At 58.7% G+C, this 21,544-nt stretch overlaps 1 protein-coding gene across 3 annotated transcripts in view; it reads right to left on the bottom strand.

Annotated features, from left to right (window-relative positions):
* Positions 1–21,544, bottom strand: part of LOC108159951 (protocadherin-like wing polarity protein stan) — a 41,905-nt gene that overhangs the window by 2,660 nt on the left and 17,701 nt on the right. For all 3 annotated transcript variants that reach the window (XM_033391154.1, XM_017293612.1, XM_017293610.1), the window contains exons 2-4: positions 10,526–12,278; positions 2,486–9,818; positions 523–2,421 (exon numbers count right to left, since the gene is read on the bottom strand). In XM_033391154.1, the coding sequence (XP_033247045.1) occupies positions 523–2,421; positions 2,486–9,818; positions 10,526–12,065 (10,772 nt within the window). In that variant the 5' untranslated portion in view covers positions 12,066–12,278. The remainder of the gene's footprint in view (positions 1–522; positions 2,422–2,485; positions 9,819–10,525; positions 12,279–21,544) is intronic.

The raw sequence follows: 21,544 nt of genomic DNA, 5'->3' as shown, positions 1-21,544 counted from the left end.
AGTGTGTGAGTGTGTGAGTGTGTGAGTGTACGTGTAAGCGTGCCCGTTTATCTGGTTTTGTGTGTTTGTGTGTGTGTGTGTGTTGTACCATATTCATTTGCATTGTCTCCGGTTATCTTTTTGTTCAACAGGAACGGAGGAGTGGATGGATGGATGCCGGACAAAAGAGTTTATATCATTGTTGTCGTTGGTTGGTTGTTGTTTTGGTTTAGATGATGGGGAATGCCATAAAGAAAAGAGAACCGGAAACAAAGAGGACCCCAGATTAATGGCCAGAGTCAAATGTGAAAAACGAACCACAGTTCAAAAGCAAAACTAATCTCTAGCAGCAGACCAACAAACAGCAAATCAAATAAACATAAATCGTACAGGACTCGGGATCGGAACAACATCGGTTACAAGAAGCACTAGCTGGCACCGCCCCAGGAGACAGGAGCCAGGAGCCAGGAACCAGGAACCACAACCAAACCCAAGCAGAAACCAACACAAATTTGTGGGCTGAGCTCTCGGATTAACACTCACTCAGTGTCCGTGATGCTGGCCAGGGGGCCCAGCGGCTGCATGGGCGCCACCATGCTGGAGGGTGGCGACGAGGCCCGCGAGCTGTGCCGCGAGCCGCCGTTCATCGTGTGACGGGCCATCAGGCCCGGGTTGTTTACATCGTTCACCAGGCCCATCCCCATCCCCATCCCCATGCCCATGTTCAGGCCCAGGCCCGGGGGGTGCATCAGCTGGGAGCCGTGCAGCGAGGGGGGCTGCGTGTGGCTTAGCTTGCGCGTGGTCAGATGGTCCTCCTCGGCTGTGTAGGGAAAGTGGTATCCGTTCTTGTCCGATCCCTCCGACAGCCTGTCCTGCGCCTGCAGCTGCTGCTGTTGCTGCTGCTGCTGCTGCTGGTGGTAGTCGTTCTTGAGCAAGGAGTGGACCGAGTGCAGCGAGTCCGTGGGATAGGCGGGCTGCCTCTTGAGGCTGTAGTGGCCGTCGCGGGAGCCGTAGATGTCCGGGGTGATGCGGTCCTTGGAGAGGTAGGGCGACTCCGACTTGGCGCCCAGGTAGCCGCTGCCCAGGGTCCGCTGCTTGTCGTAGATGCTGTCGCTGAGGTACGCCGCATCCGGGTGGAAGCTGCGCATGTGCCCGATGGTCTGGGAGCCGCTGCCGCCGCCCGGGTAGTCCTTCTCGCTGCCGTAGTGGCTGGGCGGCTTGTAGGAGCCGTACTTGTCCGGGTACTCGCCGCGCCGCCCGTACAGACTGTCCTCGTAGCCGTCGCGGGCGTCCCGAATGTTCTCGAGGATCGAGGGCGGCATGTTGATCTTGTTGTGGTGCTGCTGCAGATAGCTGGTGTCCGTGAGGTCGGGATTGGGCAGGGGGTTGGGCGAGATGGTCATCTTCTGGCCGTGCACGTGCTCGTTGTCGGAGCCCGTGTCCTGGGACCATCGGCCGATGTTCGGCGGCGACTGTATGTACGTGTCCGGCAGCTGGCTGGACCACCGGGGGGCGTACACGGGCTTGTTGACGCTCGGAAAGAGCTGCGGGCTCTGCACCACGTTCAGCTCTGGGGGCGTGGTGGCCTGCACGTGCTCCGTGATGTTGGGCAGGTAGGCCGGAGTGGAGCTGACGGCCGTGCTGCGGTGCGTGCCGGAGGAGCGTGCCGTACGCGACTCGTCGTCGTCGCTGGAGTGGCTGGAGGCCAGCTCCAGGGAGCGGCCGTCGGTCTCAGAGCCAGAGTCGGAGTCCTTCCGTTCGGTTCGCCGCCTCGGGGGCTTCTCCTCGCCGCGACTCCGTCCCGTGGTGGAGGACTCGAAGCCGCGCAGGAAGCTGGGCGCGTCGCTGGCCGAATTGTAGTTGGAGGTGGACGTGGAGGTCTGCCGCAGCTGGCCGTCGCTGTAGGGACTCGAGCTGGTCTTGGCCGTGCTGCGTGAGGTGGTGCTGCTGGCACTGATGCCGATGTTCCGCCTCGTGGTCGTGTCGTAGGTGCCCGCCAGGAAGTTGTTCGGCCGCGTGGCCCCGTTCACGTTGTGGGAGCTGTTGCTGACCACCATCGAGGAGTCGAGCAGCGGCACCTTGCGGCCCATGCAGCGCAGGCAGGTGCGCTGGAGGTTCTCGCGCACCCGCTTGTTGATGATGCAGTACCCAATGAGGCAGAAGAGCGCGTGCAGCAGCACCACGCCGGAGAGCAGCAGGCTCAGCAGCTGCGAGTGCTCCGAGGCGGCCAGCACGGCGAGCACCCACATGACCCCCATCAGGGGCAGCGAGACCACCGACAGCCAGAGCAGGGTGCGCAGGTTGCCGAAGCCCAGCACGTGGTCCTTCAGCGTGAAGGCGGCCTTCACGGAGACGAACAGGATCAGGAGGTTCACCACGGACATGCCGGCAATGGGACCCACAAGCCACCACACCACGGGCTCGTACACGGACAGCCAGCAGCTGCAAGTGGACAACAAATGAAGTGAGAAGAAGGACGATAAGGACGATTGCGGGGAATACTTACAACAAACTGTTTCCGTACTCGTGGGCCCGGACGCCCACGGAGAGGCCCACAACGACGGCGGGAGCGCCGTAGCCCATGGCAAAGTAGAAGCCCATGGGGCCGTGGTTGATGTCCCGCATCTCGGTGAGCATGCGGTAGAGATGCACGCAGTCGACGGTGGTCCAGGCGAACGCCGCCAGCCAGAAGTAGTGCAGGCAGATGGCGATCAGCTTGCAGGGGAACTCGTTGTCGATCAGGTGCCGCCGCGACTGCATGCCCACGAAGAAGAGCAGCTCCGCGAAGAAGACGCACAGCACGATGTTCTGGTGGATGGTGTTCGAGTTGGTCTGCTGGCCGCGGAGCAGGCCCAGGGCCAGGAGCACGCCCAGCAGCAGCGGCAGGGAGACCATGAAGGCCGAGTACGAGGTGATCTGCACCAGGAGCGAGGGCTCCGGTATGTCCTCGGGATCGATGATGTCCACAACCACCGCGTAGTTGGAGATGTGCGTGCAGCTGCAGTTGATCAGGATGGGCTGCTGCGGCGAGGGCGCGAAGTCGCCGTCGAAGTCGGGCGCCTCCGTCTGGCAGCCCAGACGGGTCCACTGGTTGGTGAAGGAGTTCCAGCGCACGCACTGCGGGTTGGAGCGCGGGCCGAAGCGCGCCGTGTCCATGTCCAGCCACATCTGCAGCTTGATGGGCTGCAGGAGGTGCGGCGAGCCCAGCGAGCGGTAGACCATGCGCTCCGGCGCCTGCTGGAGCTGGTCCGAGGGATAGATGACCTCCACCTGCCGCTTGACCAGTCGTCGGTCCCGGTAGATGGCCTCGTTCTCGCCCTTCGGCTGCTCCTCGCTGCCGGAGGCAGCGCCCGTCCCCTCGTAGTTGGGGTTCAGCAGTTCCGTGGAGTCGGGGGGCAGGAGCTCCTCGCCCGAGTTGCCATGGAACTCGATGTCGTCCAGGTTGAGGTGGATGTGGGGCTCCTGCATCTCCGTGCCGTCCTCGTTGCTGCTGGCCTCCAGCTGCTCCCCGGAGGAGGCTGGCGGCGGAATCTCGTGCGCCGTGATCCGGATGTCCTCGATCTGCTGTTCGCTGCTGCTGCTCGGGGCCTTGGGCACGTCGAAGACCTCCACGAACTGCTGCTCCGTGCTGCCAGAGGACGAGGAGGTGCTGGACGATGACAACGAAGAGGAGATCTTTCGCGACGGAATCTCGAAGCGCTGCTGCTGCTGCTCCTGCTCCCGCTCCACCGATGGCACCAGGATCTGCAGTGAGAGTATGGGCGTGGCCAGCTCCACGTCGACGCCCCAGCGGCGCGTGATGGTCTCGTCGTAGAGGTCCGGCAGCAGCTGGCCCACGTCCTTGTACTGGGCGTAGGCGACGATGGCCCGGTAGTCGTTGCCCCGGTGGCTGCCCTGGGTGACCTCGTCGCTCTCGGGCGGCGTGATGCCGAGCATCTCGAGCGGCACGAGCACCTTGGTGTGCTTGTCGAACTTGTGCCTGTCCAGAATGTAGTTGTTGTACTTGGGGAAGCTGATCACGGGCTTCTGCTTGGCGGAGTGCTGCAGGAAGCCGCTGGTGTCGGGCAGCACCACGCTCTCGGTGGTGAAGGCGTTCGGCTTGAGGTACTTGCTCCGGTGGTACTCGCTGAGCTGCTCCGGCTCGTAGCCGAACAGGGACTCGGTGGTGACGATGTCCAGGCCCAGGGCCACGTTCGGCTGCACGATCTCGAAGGGATTGGTGTAGGTGTCGTGCTGGGAGCGCGCCAGCACCACCAGGTACTTGTTGAAGGCGTCCACCAGGTCGTCGGGGCCGCGCTGGATGAGCTCCGAGGCCCGTCGCCACTCCGCCTCGTACTTGCGGTCCAGGATCACGCTCGCCGCCTCCACCAGGTTCTTGATGAAGTACTTGTCCTGGCTGTGCGACAGGTTCAGGCCGCTCTGCATCAGCTCGTAGTTGATCAGCTCCTGGAGGATGCCCTCCGTCACCAGCAGATCGGCGCCGTACAGCCGGTCGTGGCTGAACTTCAGCTCGTCCGACAGGTAGTCCATCTCCAGCTCGTGCGACCACACGTTGCCGCCGGCGTTGAGCAGGAACGAGGACTCCATCTTGTAGCGCCTGCCGCTGGGCCTGGGCGCCGGCTGCTTGGCCACGCCACTGCGGTCTACGGCCTCGCAGGCCCGCTGCAGCTGCTCCGCCATTTTGATGGCCACGAACGAGTTGAGCTCCAGCTCCAGGCGCTCCAGCTGCGACAGCTGCCGCCGCAGCTCCACGAACGGCTCCGAGGTGCAGTTGTACATGTCCGGAGTGGTCCAGCTGCCCGTCTGGCTGTCGCAGCTGCGCTGGCCCTTGCCGCGAGCCGGCAGCGGACAGTTCTCGACGGTGACGCTGCCCAGGGGCGTGCGGGGCCACCAGATGCCCGCCGCAAAGGACCGCGGACAGGCGTCGTAGACCACCTCGCAGCCGTTGAGCGTGACCTCTGCGTAGGGGTTGGAGCAGGAGTCGCAGCGGCGTCCGATGACGCCCTCGCGGCACTCGCACTGACCCGTGAGGCGGTTGCAGGCGCTGTTGAAGCTCCCGATGGAGTAGCAGTCGCAGGAGAGGCAGGCCGTCTCGTTGGGCGGCTGGTAGTGGTTCGTCTTGCAGTAGCAGTGGCCCGTCGTCTTGTTGCAGTCCGGATGGTAGCCCTGCTTCAGGTTGCACTTGCAGGGCCCGCACACGCGCTCGCCCCACCAGCCGCCGGGGCAGGGCTGCTGCAGCTCCCTCTCGCAGTAGTCGCCGTGCTGGAAGCTGCTGTTGCACTCGCAGCGGTAGCCCCGCGCCAGACTGACGTTGGCCCGACACACGCCCGCGGTGCACGGGTTGACCGTGCAGATGGGAGCGCACTCCGCGCCCACGTAGCCAGCCTCGCACTCGCAGGTGGCCGCGTCCCAGCTGCTGACGCAGTCGGAGTGGGCCGGACAGTTGTCCGGACACTGGGCCCGCGACTCGCAGCCGTCCTCCACGTTCTCCCGGATGGTGGGCCGCGACAGCACGGACTGTCCGGCCCCGATGCGCACGTCCTGTATGCAGCCCTCGAAGGGAGACGCCTCCAGCACGGCCCCAATGGTGCCGTCCACGCTGCCGATGACTATTTTGCCCACATAGAGGCCCTGCACCTTCTGGGACATGGGCACTGAGCCCGAGCGCTGGCCGTAGTCCACGGAGAACTGGACCTCGGAGCCCTGCTGCCACTTGATCTCCACGCGATGCCACGCGCCGTCCGAGAGGAAGGCCCCGGCCAGGTACATCGGCTCGTTGTCGTACGTGTAGTAGAGGATGCCGTGCTTGAGGGAGACCACCGCCGAGCTGTTCTGCCCGATCTGGATCTGCATGATGAAGGCGTCGCGCTGGCGCGTGCGCAGCGAGAAGGAGGTGTGCCACGGCAGCTGGATGGGCCGCAGCAGGGGATTGAAGCTGAGGCTGCCGTCGCCGGAGAAGCGCCAGGGGGCGGGAATGTTCTCCTGGCAGTTGATGCCCGCATAGCCCTCGGGGCACTCGCAGGTGTGGGTGCTCCAGCCCTCGCGACAGGTGCCGCCGTTGAAGCACGGCTCCGAGGCGCACAGCGGCGACTTCTGCGGACACCCGGAGATCGTACCGTTGTCGGCCACGTACGAGTTGAGGTCCACGTAGCGGTCGTCAATCCTCAGGTCCGAGATGCAGCCGACGAAGTCGCGATTGGCCACTGGGAAGTGGGCGGGTATGCGCGGCAGTCCGCCCACCTGCAGGGGTCCCGTGAGGTCCAGGAATCGATGGCAGGTCTCGGTCAGCAGAGCGCATCGCTTGTCCAGCTTCAGCGTGGTGTGGTTGGCGCAGTGCCAGCGGGGCCCCAGCTGCTCCCCCGACAGGGCGATGGCCGTGTCGCACTTGTCCAGGACCAGGGTGACGCTGCGGTTGAGGTACGCCACCTCCACCTCGTGCCACTGGCCGTCGGAGACCTTGGACTGCTGCTCGACGGACAGCCGCTGGCTGTGGTCGCCCAGCGAGTAGGAGAAGCTGATGTGGCCCTCGAGGATCTCCAGGGCGATGAAGTCGTGCAGCTCGTTGTAGCGGCCGTTGTAGAGCAGCAGCCCGTTGTCCTGGACGGTGGCGAAGCGCAGCTTGAGGTTGAAGCGGTGCCGCTGCTTGAGGCTCTCGAAGGTCAGGAAGGAGTTGCGGGAGAAGGAGCGGGAGCGCAGCTCGCAGGTGGCCGTGTAGGGCGGCGGCTGGGAGCTCAGGTAGTTGTTCATGCAGGAGAGGCCGCCCTCGCAGGCGTCCGACATGCAGGGCCGCAGCTTGCTGACGGTCGTCTCGCAGTTGAGGCCCGTGTGCGAGTCCGGACAGACGCAGGTGTAGCCGCCCTCGCGCCGCACACAGGAGCCCCCGTTCTGGCAGGGGTCCGAGTAGCACAGGTCCACCTCGGTGTCGCACAGGTAGTGCTCCTTGCTGCCGGTGAAGCCCTCCGGGCAGGAGCAGGCGAACGTGTTCACCGGGTAGATGGGCCGGAACAGCACCGTGTCGCTGTGGATGAACTCCGAGGCGTTGCCGAACTTCAGCACCGTGAGGCACTCCTCGAAGTTCAGGCAGGGCTCCCGCACGCACAGGTTGTCGTCGAACGGCAGCACCTCCACGGTGGCCAGGCGCGCGAGGATGGCCCGGTTGAGGTAGACCCTCTCCTGGAGGTACTGTGGCGTGTAGAACTCCTCGTGCGAGACGTCGGGCCTCTTCGCCGAGAAGCTGACGTTCAGGATGCGCGACGTGACGTCCGTGTCGTCCTGTATGCTGAAGATGAAGATGTTCTCCTTGGGGCAGGGGATAATGGCCGCCAGGCCGTCGAGGAAGAAGTTGAGCAGCGGCGACAGGAAGGCCTCCTCCGTCATCTCATTCAGGCGCACCGTCACCGAGTTGAACAGCATGTCCTCCGTGATGAGGCGCACCGACAGCTGCATGATGGCCTTGGCCTCGTTGATGCCGTCCGAGACGGACACCTCCATCGTGGCGAACTTGGGCACGTTCGTGTTCAGCTGCGGACTGAGTATCAGTCCGCCGGAGCTGCTGTTCAGCCGCAGCAGGTTGGCATTGTTGCCGGAGAGGATGCGGTAGTTCAGCTTGTCGCTGACGTCCGCATCGAAGGCCGGAATGCGTCCGATCTCGCCGCTGGGGAAGTGGTCGCGGAAGTTGTTGAAGATCACCTGGAAGTCGCGAAGCACCGGCGCGTTGTCGTTCACGTCCGTGACCAGGATCTCGATGTGGGCATCGTTGCGAAGCGGCGGACTGGCCGCCCTCACCACCAGCTCGAACCGCTTCCGGGACGATTCGTAATCCAGCTCCGTCATGGTCAGCAGCTGGGCGCGCTCGGAGCCCGGTCGCGTGACCAGCGAGAAGGAGTTGGAGTCGTCGCCACCGATGATCGAGTAGTGGACCACGGCATTGACGCCCTCGTCCGGATCGTGCGCGTGTATCTCGCCCACCACAGAGCCCACGGGCGAGTTCTCCGGCACGTAGAGCGTGATCTTGTCCGAGGCAAAGGTGGGCGGCGAGTCGTTGACATCCTCCAGCCGAATCTGCACCTCCACCGAGCTGGACAGCGGCGGCGAGCCCTTGTCCACGGCAATGGCTGTCAGGTGGTAGACGGCCACGCTCTCCCTGTCCAGGCCCTTGTTGGTGCGGACTGTTCCCGACGTGGGGTCAATCGCAAAGGAGCCGTCCTCCACGTCGCGGTCGCTCAGCAGATACTTGATGCGCCCATTGAGGCCGATGTCCGGATCGCTGGCGGACACCTGGATGACCGAGGTGCCCACCAGGGCGTCCTCCAGAATGGAGGACTGGTAGAGCGGGTTCTTGAACACGGGCGCGTTGTCGTTGACGTCCGTGACACTGATCTCCACGTCGGTGGTGTCGCTCAGCAAGGGACTGCCGCCGTCCTTGGCGGTGACTGTCAGCAGGTACCCGCTGGTCGTCTCCCTGTCAAGGGGGGCGTTCGTGACGATCGCCCCCGTCTGCGGATTTATGGAGAAGGGGTCCGGGCTGCCCAGTCCGTTGATGCTCTCCTCGTTCAGCGAGTACGTGATCTGCGCGTTGATCCCCACGTCGCTGTCGGTGGCAGAGACCACCAGCACGGTGGTGCCCACGGGCGCATCCTCGAACACGGAGGCGCTGTAGGGCGCGTTCTCGAAAATGGGGGCAAAGTTGTTCGCGTCCGTTATGTTGATGTGCACCGTGGCCGTGTCGGAACGTCCGCCGGAGTCGGTGGCCGTGACCGTGAGCAGGAAGCGCTTCTCCTGCTTGTAGTCCAGGGACTGGGCGATCGTGATGAGACCTCTGCCGTTCTGCGAGGTGATCGCGAATCGTCCGCGCGTGTTGCCCGTCGTGATCTCGTAGTGCAGCCGCGAGTCCTCGTCCGGGTCTGTGGCCGTGACAGTCGTGACGGGCGTGCCCTGCGGCTGATCCTCGCCCACGTTCGCCTCGTAGTACTTGGGGTTGAAGGTGGGATCGTTGTCGTTCACATCCTGGACGGTGATCACCACCGAGGAGCTGGCGGACTTGGGCGGCACTCCGCCGTCCTTGGCCACCACCTGGAAGGCGAAGCGGCTCTGCTCCTCCCTGTCCAGCTGCTTGATGGTCTGCACCCAGCCGGTTCGAGGATCGACGGCCAGCGGAAAGTTGTCGTCGCGCTCGGAGATGCTGTACGCGATCTCCGCGTTGGGGCCCTCGTCCGAGTCGTAGGCCTGCACCCGAATGATGTTGTAGCCGACGGGGACGTTCTCCAGCACGCTCTCCTGGAACTGGGACGTGTAGAAGCGCGGCGCATTGTCGTTGGCATCTATCACGTTGACCAGCAGCTGGGTGGTGTTGCTCCTCGAGGGACTTCCCCCGTCCTGGGCGCGTATCACCAGCCGATAGCTGCGCACACTCTCGTAGTCGAGGGGCTTCACCAGACTCACGTCGCCCGACATGGAGTCGATGGAGAACTGCGACTGCGTGTTGCCGCCTATGATCGCGTACCGGATGGCCGCATTGTTGCCCTGGTCCGCGTCTGTGGCCCGTATGTGGGCCACGGTATTGTCCTCGCTGCCGCCCCACTGGTCCTCCGGCACCTGGACGGTGTACGTGCGCTCGCTGAACTGCGGATAGTTGTCGTTGTCGTCCAGGACCTTCACCAGCACACTGGCCGTGGCGGTCTTGCGTTCGCTCTGGGCTGCTGCCATGTCCGAGGCGGTCACCAGCAGGTGGTAGCTGTCCGACGTCTCTCTGTCCAGACTGCTGCGCGTGGAGATGACACCCGAGCGGGAGTCTATCCGGAAGATGGGCAGCTCCTGATCCTGCGTCGATCCGGTGCCATCTATGGATGCCACAGGAAGAGAGTTTAGTATACAATATAGCGAACGAATCTGGTATCGATCTTCTGTTACAGCCTGTTTACACTGGGGCTGCATCTCGGGTCTTTGTTGTTCTACGACATTAAAACGAGACACCTAAGGACCTTTATGATCGGATTGCCTCATCTGTGATTCAGCTACATCTGTGTCTCTCTCACTTCTCGCACCAACAACATCCGCTCTCGCTCTCCTCCGCCAGGAGCCGCACAATGCACGAGGAAGAGTGTGTGAGAGAGAGGGAAGGAGTAAGCGCGTGGCTATAACAATAGCGGACCCTAAGGACTAACTGATAACAGAGTGACCTCACAGGAGCCTGGATACAAAATTTGGTTACTCTAGCTTGTATAGTCCCTGAGATCTGTTTAGATCGAATAACAGTTCAAAGTATATGCTTCCGAAGGTCTGTTCTCTCGACCTTCCATAAACCGACTGTGTCGTATCGATAGCCACTTATCAGCGAGGTCTTTTTATATCGGTTGGGTCTGGTCGATGGTATCACAAGTGTATGTAAGAGTCGATTAGAGAGGATCCCACTTAATGGGATCGAAAACGCTTCACTCTGGCATCCACCAGAAAGCTAATATGTTCCGAAACTCTTTGAGTACGCGGAAAAGTGGTACCCTAACGCCTCCCTAGTGTAATCAAAGGGCTCGTCGTGCTGTCCACTTACCTGTAACTGTTTCGATTCCGTACTCTATCTCCGCATTCTTGCCAATGTCCTGGTCGGTGGCTCGCAGGGTGATGACTGTGGAGCCCACGGTGGCGCCTTCCCTGATGCTCGCCTCGAACTGTTCCGCCTCGAAGGTGGGACTGTGGTCGTTGCAGTCGAGGACATTCACCTGGAGCGTGGTGGTGCCGGAGCGGGGCGGGAAGCTGTCGTCGGTGGCCACCACGCGGAAGTAGTGGACGTCCATGAGCTCGCGATCGAGGCTGGCCGACGTCGTGACCACGCCGGTGCGCGAGTCCACCTTGAAGAGCGACTGCGAGCGAGAGTCCAGCAGCGAGACCATGGAGTAGACCACCGGGGAGTCCTCGGGGTCGCGGGCCCGCACGGTGGTGACCGCCGCCCCGGACGCCTGCTCCTCCAGCACCGCGGCCACGTAGAGGGCCTGCTCGAAGTAGGGCGACTGGTTGCGCAGCTCGCGGCGCACCCGCCTGGCGATGTCGGTGTCGTTGAACTCCTGGTGGTGGTAGACGATCTTCAGGCGGTGGTCGGAGTCGACGATGTCGTTGCGGCTGCACCGGATGTTGAACGTGATGCTGACCTTCCACATGGACTCGTGGATGCAGACGTCGCGGCTGGCCACCAGGTCCCGGTTCCGGTGCTCGATGGCGAACCGCTCGTCGTTCACGTCGAGGAAGTTCACCTTGCAGAACTGGCACACGGTCCGGGGCAGGAAGGCGTTCAGGCTGTTGATGAACTGCGACTTGCGCAGGCAGATCTGGTTCCACTTGTCCGTCGTGTGGATGGCGTAGGAGGCGTACGTCTCCGAGATCCACTGCTTGGCTTCGGAGATGCGCCGATGGAGGGCCGGCTGCAGGTGCAGCGGGTCGGACGAGGGCAGTCCGCGCCGCTTGCGGCTGAGGATGCGGTGCCGCATCTCGTTCTCGAAGCTGTCGCCAAAGATCAGGTCTCCGGCCCGGAACTCGGTGCTGTTCTGGCTGTAGGCCTGCTCCAGCTGGTTGCCGTCCAGCAGCTGGACCTCCAGCGGCGCGGACCGCCTGCGCCGCCGCTTGGAGTAGCCCGTGTTGTCCTCCTCCTCGTAGTGGTGCTGGTGGTGGTGCAGCTCCTGCTCGACGCGCCTGTCCTCGTTGCAGCTGTGCCCCGAGACGAATATCCTCACCGGCAGGCTGTAGTAGTCGATGCTGCGCAGCCGGTTCGACGTCGAGTCCACGTAGAAGGTGAACAGGCTCGGGTAGTAGATGCCGTCGCACTTGAGCGCCTTCCGCAGCTGGATCTGCCCGTCCTTGTGGCTGACCGTGACCAGGTGGTGCACAAAGTTGGCCGACTTGTGCGCGTTGATCTTGTAGTGCCGCTCCGATCCCAGCTTGTACACGGAGGCGTTGAAGATGACCGTCCCCGGCGCGGCGTCCTCGTGCACCACGATCAGATACCCCTCGGACAGATGGTGGCCGGCCAGCTGGAGCAGCGCCAGCAGCCCCAGCCCCAGCCTCCACCAGCTACTCCGCCAGTCTCTCCTCGTTTGCATTGCCACGACCACGACACTCGCAGTGGCTGTCGGTGTCGATGGTCGCTGGTCGATGTGTCTGCCGCTGTGTCTGAAGGAGGCTCCCTCCTTCGGCGGGTGGTGCGTGAGTGTGGGTGTGGGTGTGGGTGTGCTGCGAGAGCCAACGAGCCACAGTGCAATCAGAGCTCCTATTCAATTATCATCGGTGGGCGGGCAGCGGGCGTGGCCATCTGTCTGTAAAGGAACACGGAGTGAGTGGGAGTCGCAAGCATTTTGAGAGCCTAATGATATCCTCTTCTTGTGAAGAGCCACGAGCCATAAGCCACGAGCATGCAGGCTGCCGCTGCTCATGTTTTGACGGTTTTAATGCTTTTGCTTTTGCTTTTGCTTTTGACTTAATTAAAAACTCTTCATGTCGCCGGCCTGCACAGAGTTTTCCACAGCCACACCGCCACAGCTCGGGGGGTGTATCAGCCCCATTTTCCCTTTCTTTTCTGCAGCAAACTCTGACTTTTCGAGGGTTTTTCGTATTAGCTAGATAAAACGAAATTTAATCTCTCGGGAGGAGGGCTCTTTGACTCGTTTTCTCCTTTCTCCACTTTTCACAGTTTGCCCAAAATTAAAAACACGGCTTAATCAGACAGGGGTGCAGGGCAGGGGCCAGGACAGGACAGGAGTGGATGCGGGGGCAGCCAACAAAATGCAACAATGTAACGCTGACCAGGGCTCGGGTGACCGTCACCCGTCGCCCGTTGCAGGAGCTGATAATTTAATGAAATTCGATTTGATGTCCCTCTAATGGCCTTTGCGAATGCGTTTCGGGTTCGTTAATTAGCCAAAGCCAGCCACGGGCCACATACAGACCTGGCCCTGGGCGAAAGGGTGGCCTAAACAGGTGGGTCGGCTCGGGGTCAGGGGGCTTGGGGGGCGGTCTGTGCTCGAATTCCATTTTGAATTCCAGCTGAAACTAAACTGTTTGTTCGTTGTGCTTCATTTGGATGCAGATAATTCGCACGTTCGCCCCCATGAAAGACACGTTCCAGCAATTCCCCTTCACCTTCCAGGGGGGACAGGGATATTGCGCATACGCAGTGTAGTGCAGTGCAGGATGGCGCGCCATGTGGCCTATGAAATTAGCATGGCTCCTGGCTGCTGGAACCGACAGCTGAGTACCTCTGGCCCCAAGATCACATCCCAGATCATAGGCTCCAAGAGCGACATAGGGAGAGAGGGAGAGGGAGTGTTTTTCGGGGAGAAAGTCTGAAGACTGCAATTACATGTCGTGGCAGTCGCTTAACTTTCTGTTAATTGCAGTGTTAAAATGTTTAATTAAAATTTCAGCTTGGCCGCGCTCGCGGTAGACGTGTGCCAGACTCGGTGGCAGGCCCGCGGTGCGGGGGTGGCTGCGGGGCGGTTATTGTCCCGCCATGCGGCATAGTGCACACCGACAGGCACCCCATTCTCACCTGGGGCCTGCCTGGGGCGGCAGGCAGACGCTTTTCATGGTCCGTCAAGCCTGAAACAGGCGGCGGAACAGGCGGCTGCCGCCAGCAGACATGAAATTATTAAATTCTCACACGTTGCAGGCAACACTTGGAAAACAAAGAGGGAAGAAGGCCCGACCGGAGGCGCGTTTACGGGGGGAGGGGTGGGTGTTCGCTTCTGCCGACTAATTAATATTGGCCGACTGCTGCTGCAGTTTAGATCTGGCACAAATCAGGCCCGAATGCCAATTAGGAATGCGTCAGGCGATTGCAAGTTTTCCACCAGCACTGCTGTGCGGGGCTTCTCGTACTGCCACTGGCTGGGCAGGAAGCCTGGCAAATATTTCCACAGGTAACACACCACAGCAGGCAGGCGGGGGGGGGGGGGTGGGGTGGGTCTCCTTGGAAGGGTTGCCCATAAACACTCGCGTTTTACGAGACAGCAATCCGCCCCCAAAGACAGAGGCAGCAGCAGCTGGAAACTTTTTAAGTAGCAGCGTCCTGCGGAGGTGTTCCTGAAATATTATCCAGCCCCAAAGTTCTCCCATTCCGTTGGATTCATTTCGACTTTTTGTCCTTTCGCGAAGAGCGAGAGGCAGAAGGAAGGACACGAAACGTGTCAACTTTAAGCCTGATGGAAATTTATCACAGCCCCCGCCCCCGCCCACGCCCACTCCCCGTCAAGTCACTGTGTGGGCGTGGGCGTGGCAGCTCTTCGTCGCTAATGAGAAGCCCGAGGTAAAAAAAGAGCTGAAGGCATTTTCATTCCATGATTTTTGATGAGCAAAAGCAGAGGAAAACTTGCTTGTTTGCTGCTAATGAAAATTGATCAACATTACGGGGGAAATCATAGTCCCCGCTCCGCAGCTACGAAGCCAAAGGACTCTCGGGCAGGACTATAATTGAATTTCGAACATAATGAGACTCAAAAGCGGCGACTGGGGCCGAGTGACTTCCCTTTTGGGGGCAAATTAATATTATGGCTTGTTTTGTTTTAACGAAGTGCCAGATATCCGTGGCATGCCGCGCGGGACTGACTCACTGCCTGTTCGGGGCTGTCTGGGTGTCTGCTGTCTGAATATTTCCATAAATTGGCGGCATGGATAAGCAAGGACCTGCGTGCCTGGCAAGCATTAGCCGATTCCAGGGACATGAAATGCAATCAAATTCATTGTCTGGGACACGAGACACGAGACACGACCCGGAGTTGCGTGCCGGAAATGCGCCTGTCTCCGGTCTAGACACAATAAGGAAAACAGGGAAAAACTAAATGAAAACCAGGGGGAAACAAGCAGAGGGGGGGGGGGGACAGAGATGTGTGGTGAGCATTTAACTGCATTAAAAGAATATTATCAAGGCTCTTTTCAGCCACCAGCCCCTGCGGCATATCCTGCGGCAAACCCTGCGTATGCGTAATGTGTGGCCTTCCATGGGGGCATTCTTTGGGCGCACTTTTGAGGCCTCAAAACGGCCCAGACTGTGTATATTTTTGGGACACCTTTCGGGAAATTAATTTCCACCCGACGGGGCATCAATTAAATATCCGAGACAGCGTGCAGAAGCTCCTTGTTGTGCAGGCAACTGCAATCGGGGCCAACAAAAGGAAACTGGCGGTGCAACAATGCGTCCTGGGGGGGGCGGCTGGAGGGGGAACAGGGGACAAGAATGTTTCCACAACAACGGAAAAATAGAAAAACATGCATACAAAAGGAGGATAACGGCATGCCAAAGGAATCGCAGAAAGAAAAGCTTCCTTTGTTGCTGGGCAGCTTCCTCTAGCTGAAGGCAGACAGAAGCAACAGGGAGAGCAGGGGCGCGTGGCGAGGGGGGTCGAGGGGGGGGCGGATTGCCGAGTGCAATGCAATTGAGCTTAAACGATAACATTGTCCAAAGGAATGCATACGGAAAGCTGCAGAAAAAGGAGCAACGAGTACGAGCAATGCACGGCGACACGAAGGGAGGCCGCAGAAGGCACGGCGGGGGGCACTGCACGGACTTGCAACATGGCGTACAAATTAAAAGTGTGCCAGCGGCAAGCCACGCAAACTGCAACCGGAAGAGCGGGGGGAGACTGCGGAGACTGCGGAGACTGTCGGATAGAAATAAATGAAGAGAATTGTAAATTCCGTGACAAGGACCAGGCAGGACTCGAATTTAAATGCAAATCAGAGACTCTCCAGCCAGCGATCTGCTTGCGCTCCATTAGCGCGTATCGCGTGGAGAGGGATTTATGTTCTGCTGCCACTCGACAGTGCCCCTTAATTGTGGCTGGAGCGGGAGGGGGAATGGGAGCTGGCACTAAGCAAAGTTCTCCCTCTTTCGCCTGACACAAAATCAATGCTCGAAGCTCTACCGATTCGCTCGAGTTGCCTGCCTTCCTGCCTTCCTTCCTTCCCAAATTGCTTAATTAATGTGGGAAGAATTTGTTGAATTAGTGCAAAAGTTGAGCTCGGAAACGCTCAAGTTTCCACACGGAAAGTTTGCGCCCGAGAAACGGGAGAGTGTGGACTCTGCGCCGGCTTTAAGAATCTGTGGGATGCGTGCATACGCAAGCACATCGATGCCAGAGGGTACTGCCAGATGCCAGCAAAGGACAAGCCACAGGGCTGCCAGGAGCTGGAGCAGGAGCAGGAGCCGGGCGATCAGGAGATGACAAACGAAAAGCGTAAATGAAATGAGGCCATGAATAAAGGAATAAAGAGCAGCCAAAGCAGCTACTCGTTCAAATGCTCAGATACATATACCCTATGTACATCCCATCCTATATCCCCGTCGCATTCATTCCGCTCTCTGTGCGGTGTGCGGTGTGGGGTGGGGAGAGGTGGAGGAGCTATGGATCTAAGTGCGTTGCAGTTTAACTTTTGCCGTCAAGTTAATTCAAATGCAGCGGGGGGAGTCGGAATGGGGGCAGAACACTTAGTGGATATCTCATGACAAATGTTGGAAGTCGGGCGGTGCAGGAGGCAAGGTAGGCAGGAGGGAGGAGGCAAGAGGCAAGAGGGACGGACTGTTGACAAGCATTTGCTTTTCTCGCTTTTCTCGGATTTTCTTTTGTGGCATTGTCATCGTGCTGCTGCTGCTGCTGCCTCTGCACTGTTTTGCAATTAAGTTTTTGTGTGTTGCGGCTCAGAGCGAGAGACAGGGAGGGCGAGAGGGCGATAGAAAGGGGAAGAAGACAGCGAACATATGGCAACGCTTCACCAGGAAAACAATGGCTGATGCTCCCCTGCCGGAAATGTGATGCCACTCTATGAAGTTCCGGGCTCTACAGGGTTTTAGCCACCGTCTCTGACTCCGACTGTGTGTCCTGGCCCTGAGCCTGAGCCGTGATAAGTTGCTCCACTTTGGCTGGAGTGGGGGTGGGGGGGCGGCAGTCAAGCGCAAATCCCATTGAATTTATTTTTATAGTGTTGTAAAGTTGATTATGTTAATGCGATTCAATTCGAATTCGCATCCGACTTCGGGGCTTTATGGGGAATTTATGCAGTCCTTTCTGCCTATGAAATATGGCCAGTGATTTATCCTCTTCGAGCAGGCGAGCGATTTAAGTAAATTGAAAGAAAGGAAGCACCAGAGCGGCAAAGGATAATCGAGAATCCTGTCAAATGGGTGGAAGGACAAAGTGCCATCAATGGATCGGATGGAGCACCACCATTCGGATGCACATGCACAGCGCTGGGCGGGAAGCCGGCGGCGGGGGGGCAGAAAGGGGGTCCTGGCATCAGCCATCACCCATCACCCAGCAGCCATCAGCTCAGCTAATGACTAGGACAAACAAGCAGCATCAAGCAGCTTCGAAGCTCTAAATGCGATTTCACTGTTACTGAAGGGTAATAGGATACACGAGACAGAGCCAGAGACAGAGCCAGGGACAATAGGGAGGATTGGTTGTTGCTGGAGGGAAAATGGGTCAGGGGGAGAACAATGGCTTCGGCACTGTCAATCTGTAATGGGTCGGGAGTATGAGCAATCTTCAACTAATCCATTAATCGAAGCAGCTCCACGCTGGAGCATTGCTACACCTGCCAGTGGGCCGTCGACAGCCCCAATTAAGAGGCAGAAACAGAAACAGCGGCAGTGTAACGAATACTATTCAATTGCAGGCTACAGACAGAGCCTAATTACCAGCAATGACAAATAATTTGCAGGCAAACAGAGACAGAGACAGAGAGAGACAGAGGCAGAGAGAGAGAGAGGCCAGTAATTAGCCCAGAGCCAGTCTGAAATCATTTCCATTTCCATTTCATACTCATTGGGTGTTGACTCCGATTAAAACAAACACGACACGACACACAGAGGCGTTCCATGCCATTCCAAGATAAACGACATTTGGCATCTCATATCAAAAGACAAACAGAACTACATCCAGTGGGAATATCCTGCCTGCTGGAGGCACTGGGAGGTGGGGACGTGGCCTGGTCGTGGGCCAAACTTGTCTCAAGTCAAGTCAAGTTTGTTTTTGGCATTTGAATGGATCTCTGACCCCCAGCACAGAGCCTGCACTGTCTTTGAATGCGGCTTGGGAAGAGACGAGGAATATGGCTCCATCCTCAACGAAGAATCTTCTACGGAAGCCCTGATTCCACATTTGTCATAGACTCCCCCCCGGGGGTAGGGGAGGGGCGGTAGATAGACTTGATTACGCAGAAAGTCGTAAGCATAAATAAACACACAGTTGGCATATGAATTGCCGAGCACCAAAGATAGCAGACCAGAGTCTCTCCGCATTACACAAACTTTGTGTGGAGACTCCTGCCTCCCACCTGACCCCCCTGCCCCCCTGCCACCCTGCACAAGGACTGCGATGGAAGTTGCGACTTGTAGTGCATGCTTTTGTGCGTTGGGGCAGGCCAGAGTGGAGTGGCGGGGAGAGCAACGCAACCCCTTCAGGCATTATTAATGCGAGTGGCTGCCACTTGAACCCCTCCACGTATATGAAGAGCAGGCGGTGAAGAGCTGCAACGATTCCATTTTTCCGCCAGCAGCCGCCCGCCCGTCCGTCCACCCGTCCGCCCATCGGCCCCGTTGCTATCTGCAGCGGCAGCGGGCCGGCAAGTTTTGCTCGTAATCAGCATTGACAGTTTGCTCAAAACTTTGTCCAGGAGTCGGGGAGCCAGGGAGCCAGGGAGCCAGGGAGCCAGGGAGCCTGGGAGGCAAGGACTTGGCCAAGTCATCTCGGGGGAGCCGGCTGATCTGCTGCGGCTTTAGTTCGAGCAGCAATCGGCAGCCTTTTAATCAGCATTAAGTGCAGGGCCTTCGTGGCAACACAAGTTAAAGGATAAGGGGATAAAGGATAAGGGATAAAGAGAGCTACAGTGAAATGGATTTTTATTGTTTCCGTGCGACGACAAACAAATTGGAAAAGTAAATAAAACAAAGGCAGGCAACGGGCGTCGGGCGACGGGCAACAGGCGGCAGGAAGGATGGCAGCAAGGATGCTGGCTCTGGCGCTGGAAGGTTTTGTCGCCTGGCACAAAGGACATAATGAATACGCTTAACTTTTAAGTCACGCCGTGCGAGAGATAACTTGCGCGGAATAATGGCGCGAATAACGATGCTGACAAACAACGGGGCACAGGCCAGGGGGCGGTGGGACGGTGGGGCGGTGGGGCGAAGGGGAACGAGGGGCAGGACACCACAACGCGGATTGCTTTCCCATAAAGCGGCCACAGTTGCCACTCACTCGCCCCCTCACAGCCACGCCCCGCACCTGCGTGTTGGCATTAATGTAAATGAGACTCATTGAAATGTCAATATGACTCTCGATGCCTCAATGAGGCATGCTCTCAGAGCAGACGCTGCGCAATTAAGCCCCCAACCACGATGGCGCTACACGCCCACCCAGCCACGCCCACGCCAGTGCCACCCCCCCTTCGCGCAAAGAGCCGGGCCTGACATCAATCGGCATATGGGGGGGTCCTCTGGCCCTGCGGTGGGGCGGCGTTAGAGTGGCCAAAAACCCATTAAACCGTTACGCGCTGTTGCTGCAAATGAGTCATCGGCAAATACCCTCCTTGCCCTCCCCCCCTCTCACACACAGTGAGCACTGCCTAAGGGAAACCCCCCCCCCCCCCGGAACCAGGAATCAATGTTTAAAGAGGAAATCATCGCGTTATTCCAGATGCCAACGAATTGAGCTTTGACCCCGGCGAGAAGGACACGGCTAGGAGTGATTTAATATTGGCGGGCTTTATCGTTCATTTGTTTATATATGTATATTTTTTAATTGTTTATTGGATATCCCTCCCCTCCCCTGCCCACCCAATAGAAGGTTGTGCCAAAGGACTCTAGGGATTGTGATCAAATCAGAGCTCCACTCCATGGCTCTGATTAGTTTTCCCTTTGCCGAATATTCATTTGAGGCCAAAAAACAGTGATAGTCGTCAGCAAAGGATTCCCACAAATTGGTTTTCCATTCGTATGCACAGACACAGAGACATAAGGAGATATACAGGGAATACAGGGGATAGTGGTGGGGAGGGGGGGCAGTGGGGGCCTAAGCTGCCTGCCACCTGACCGCCAGGTCGGGGCCCTCCGCCTGTTCCTGGCACACTTTCCGATCTCGTCTTCTGTTCAGCTCCGTTTCGGTCGGAGAAATGTCAACGCTGCCAAAAATGTTCACGAATTTGTTAGAAAATGCAATCATTTTGTTACGTGGTTTTATAACAGCGGTTGCTGCCACCCCCCCAGCCACCCAATCCCCCGTCCCCTGTGTCCGCCCGCTGCAAAGCCAATAACACGAAAACGCTCGTTTATAGATGCCATCCCGTTCGGTGCTCGGTGCTCGGTTCTCGGTGCCGTTCTGTGCAACGGGGCGTATACGTAACCGTGTGCAAATATTGTCTCAATTTGGAGCTGTACTACACTTGCTTGCCTCCGCTGAAGGGCAAATGGAGCTGGGAGAAGGTGGAGGGGAGACGGGAGCTCAGTTGAGTTGCAAATACAGAGATGCAGATGTTTCAGCAGCATCCCTTTTCCCCCACACAGTGGATGCACTCGTATGTGTGTGGGGGGGTGTGTGGGGGGTGTGGGGGGGTGTGTGTGTTTGGGAAATAAACAATTTGTATGCGAATTTCGCCTTTGCCATCCGAGAGGCGGAGAGCGCTCTGCTCAATGAATATGAAAATATTCAGCTCAACTTTTCCTGGTCCTGCTCCATGCCTGATTCCTCCCCCCCCCCTCGATCTGCATAGGCAAACAGTGAGGAAATTGAAAGCAAAATATGATGATGTTCGATTTGCAGATTTTGTATGGCAGAGGCACTAAACTATTCTCTGCCACTCCGTTGCACCGTACCCGGCTCGCCCCGCCCCCCCCCCCCCTTGCTATGCTTTACTTTGAGTGGGCCGCAGTCCGAGATACTTGGCCAAAACCATCTGGCCGAAATTAAAGGCTCATGCAAATGTCGTTGTGCGCTCCATTGAGCGACTGCAAAGCCGATTTCCGATGCACTGCACCGTGAACGAGCTCCGAAAGGGGGGAGCAAACAACGAAGAGCTCTGATTGGGGCTCCATAAATACCGATACGCTGGCTCCTTCGGGATATCCATCATTAAAGGAACACACAGCCCCCTCCCCCCCAACAGCCTACGAATTTCGCATTTAATTAATGCCCCACCATGGGCCGCCTTCTTTTGTGGAGCCACCACCCTCGCCAGGCAGGCAGAGCCCCACTTCAGACAGAGCCCCGAGGAGCAGGCGAAGGACATGACTGGTTGAGGAGCGGAGCCGGGTCGCGAGCTGTCAAACCGCTGCGGGCAAAATGGCCACCGCCACCGCCTCTGCCACCGCCTCTGCCACTGCCACTGCGGCTGCAAGGACGATGTGACGGGCTCTCTTTGCGGTGGGGAAGGAAAGCTGCCTCGGGCGCCTTCAAGTGCAGGGCCATGTGTGCATAACGAGGCCCTTCTACATCCCTCAGTCGCTGCATCCTTACAAATCGGAGTAGAGAGAGTGGAGAGTGGAAGAAGGTGGAAGTGCTCGCATGATTCCAGCTAATAAACACCACATTTATTA

Source organism: Drosophila miranda, chromosome 3 (genome assembly GCF_003369915.1).
Source record: "Drosophila miranda strain MSH22 chromosome 3, D.miranda_PacBio2.1, whole genome shotgun sequence".
NCBI lineage: Eukaryota > Metazoa > Arthropoda > Insecta > Diptera > Drosophilidae > Drosophila > Drosophila miranda.
Note: the sequence above shows the minus strand (reverse complement) of the source record. Positions and strands in the feature narration are given on the sequence as shown.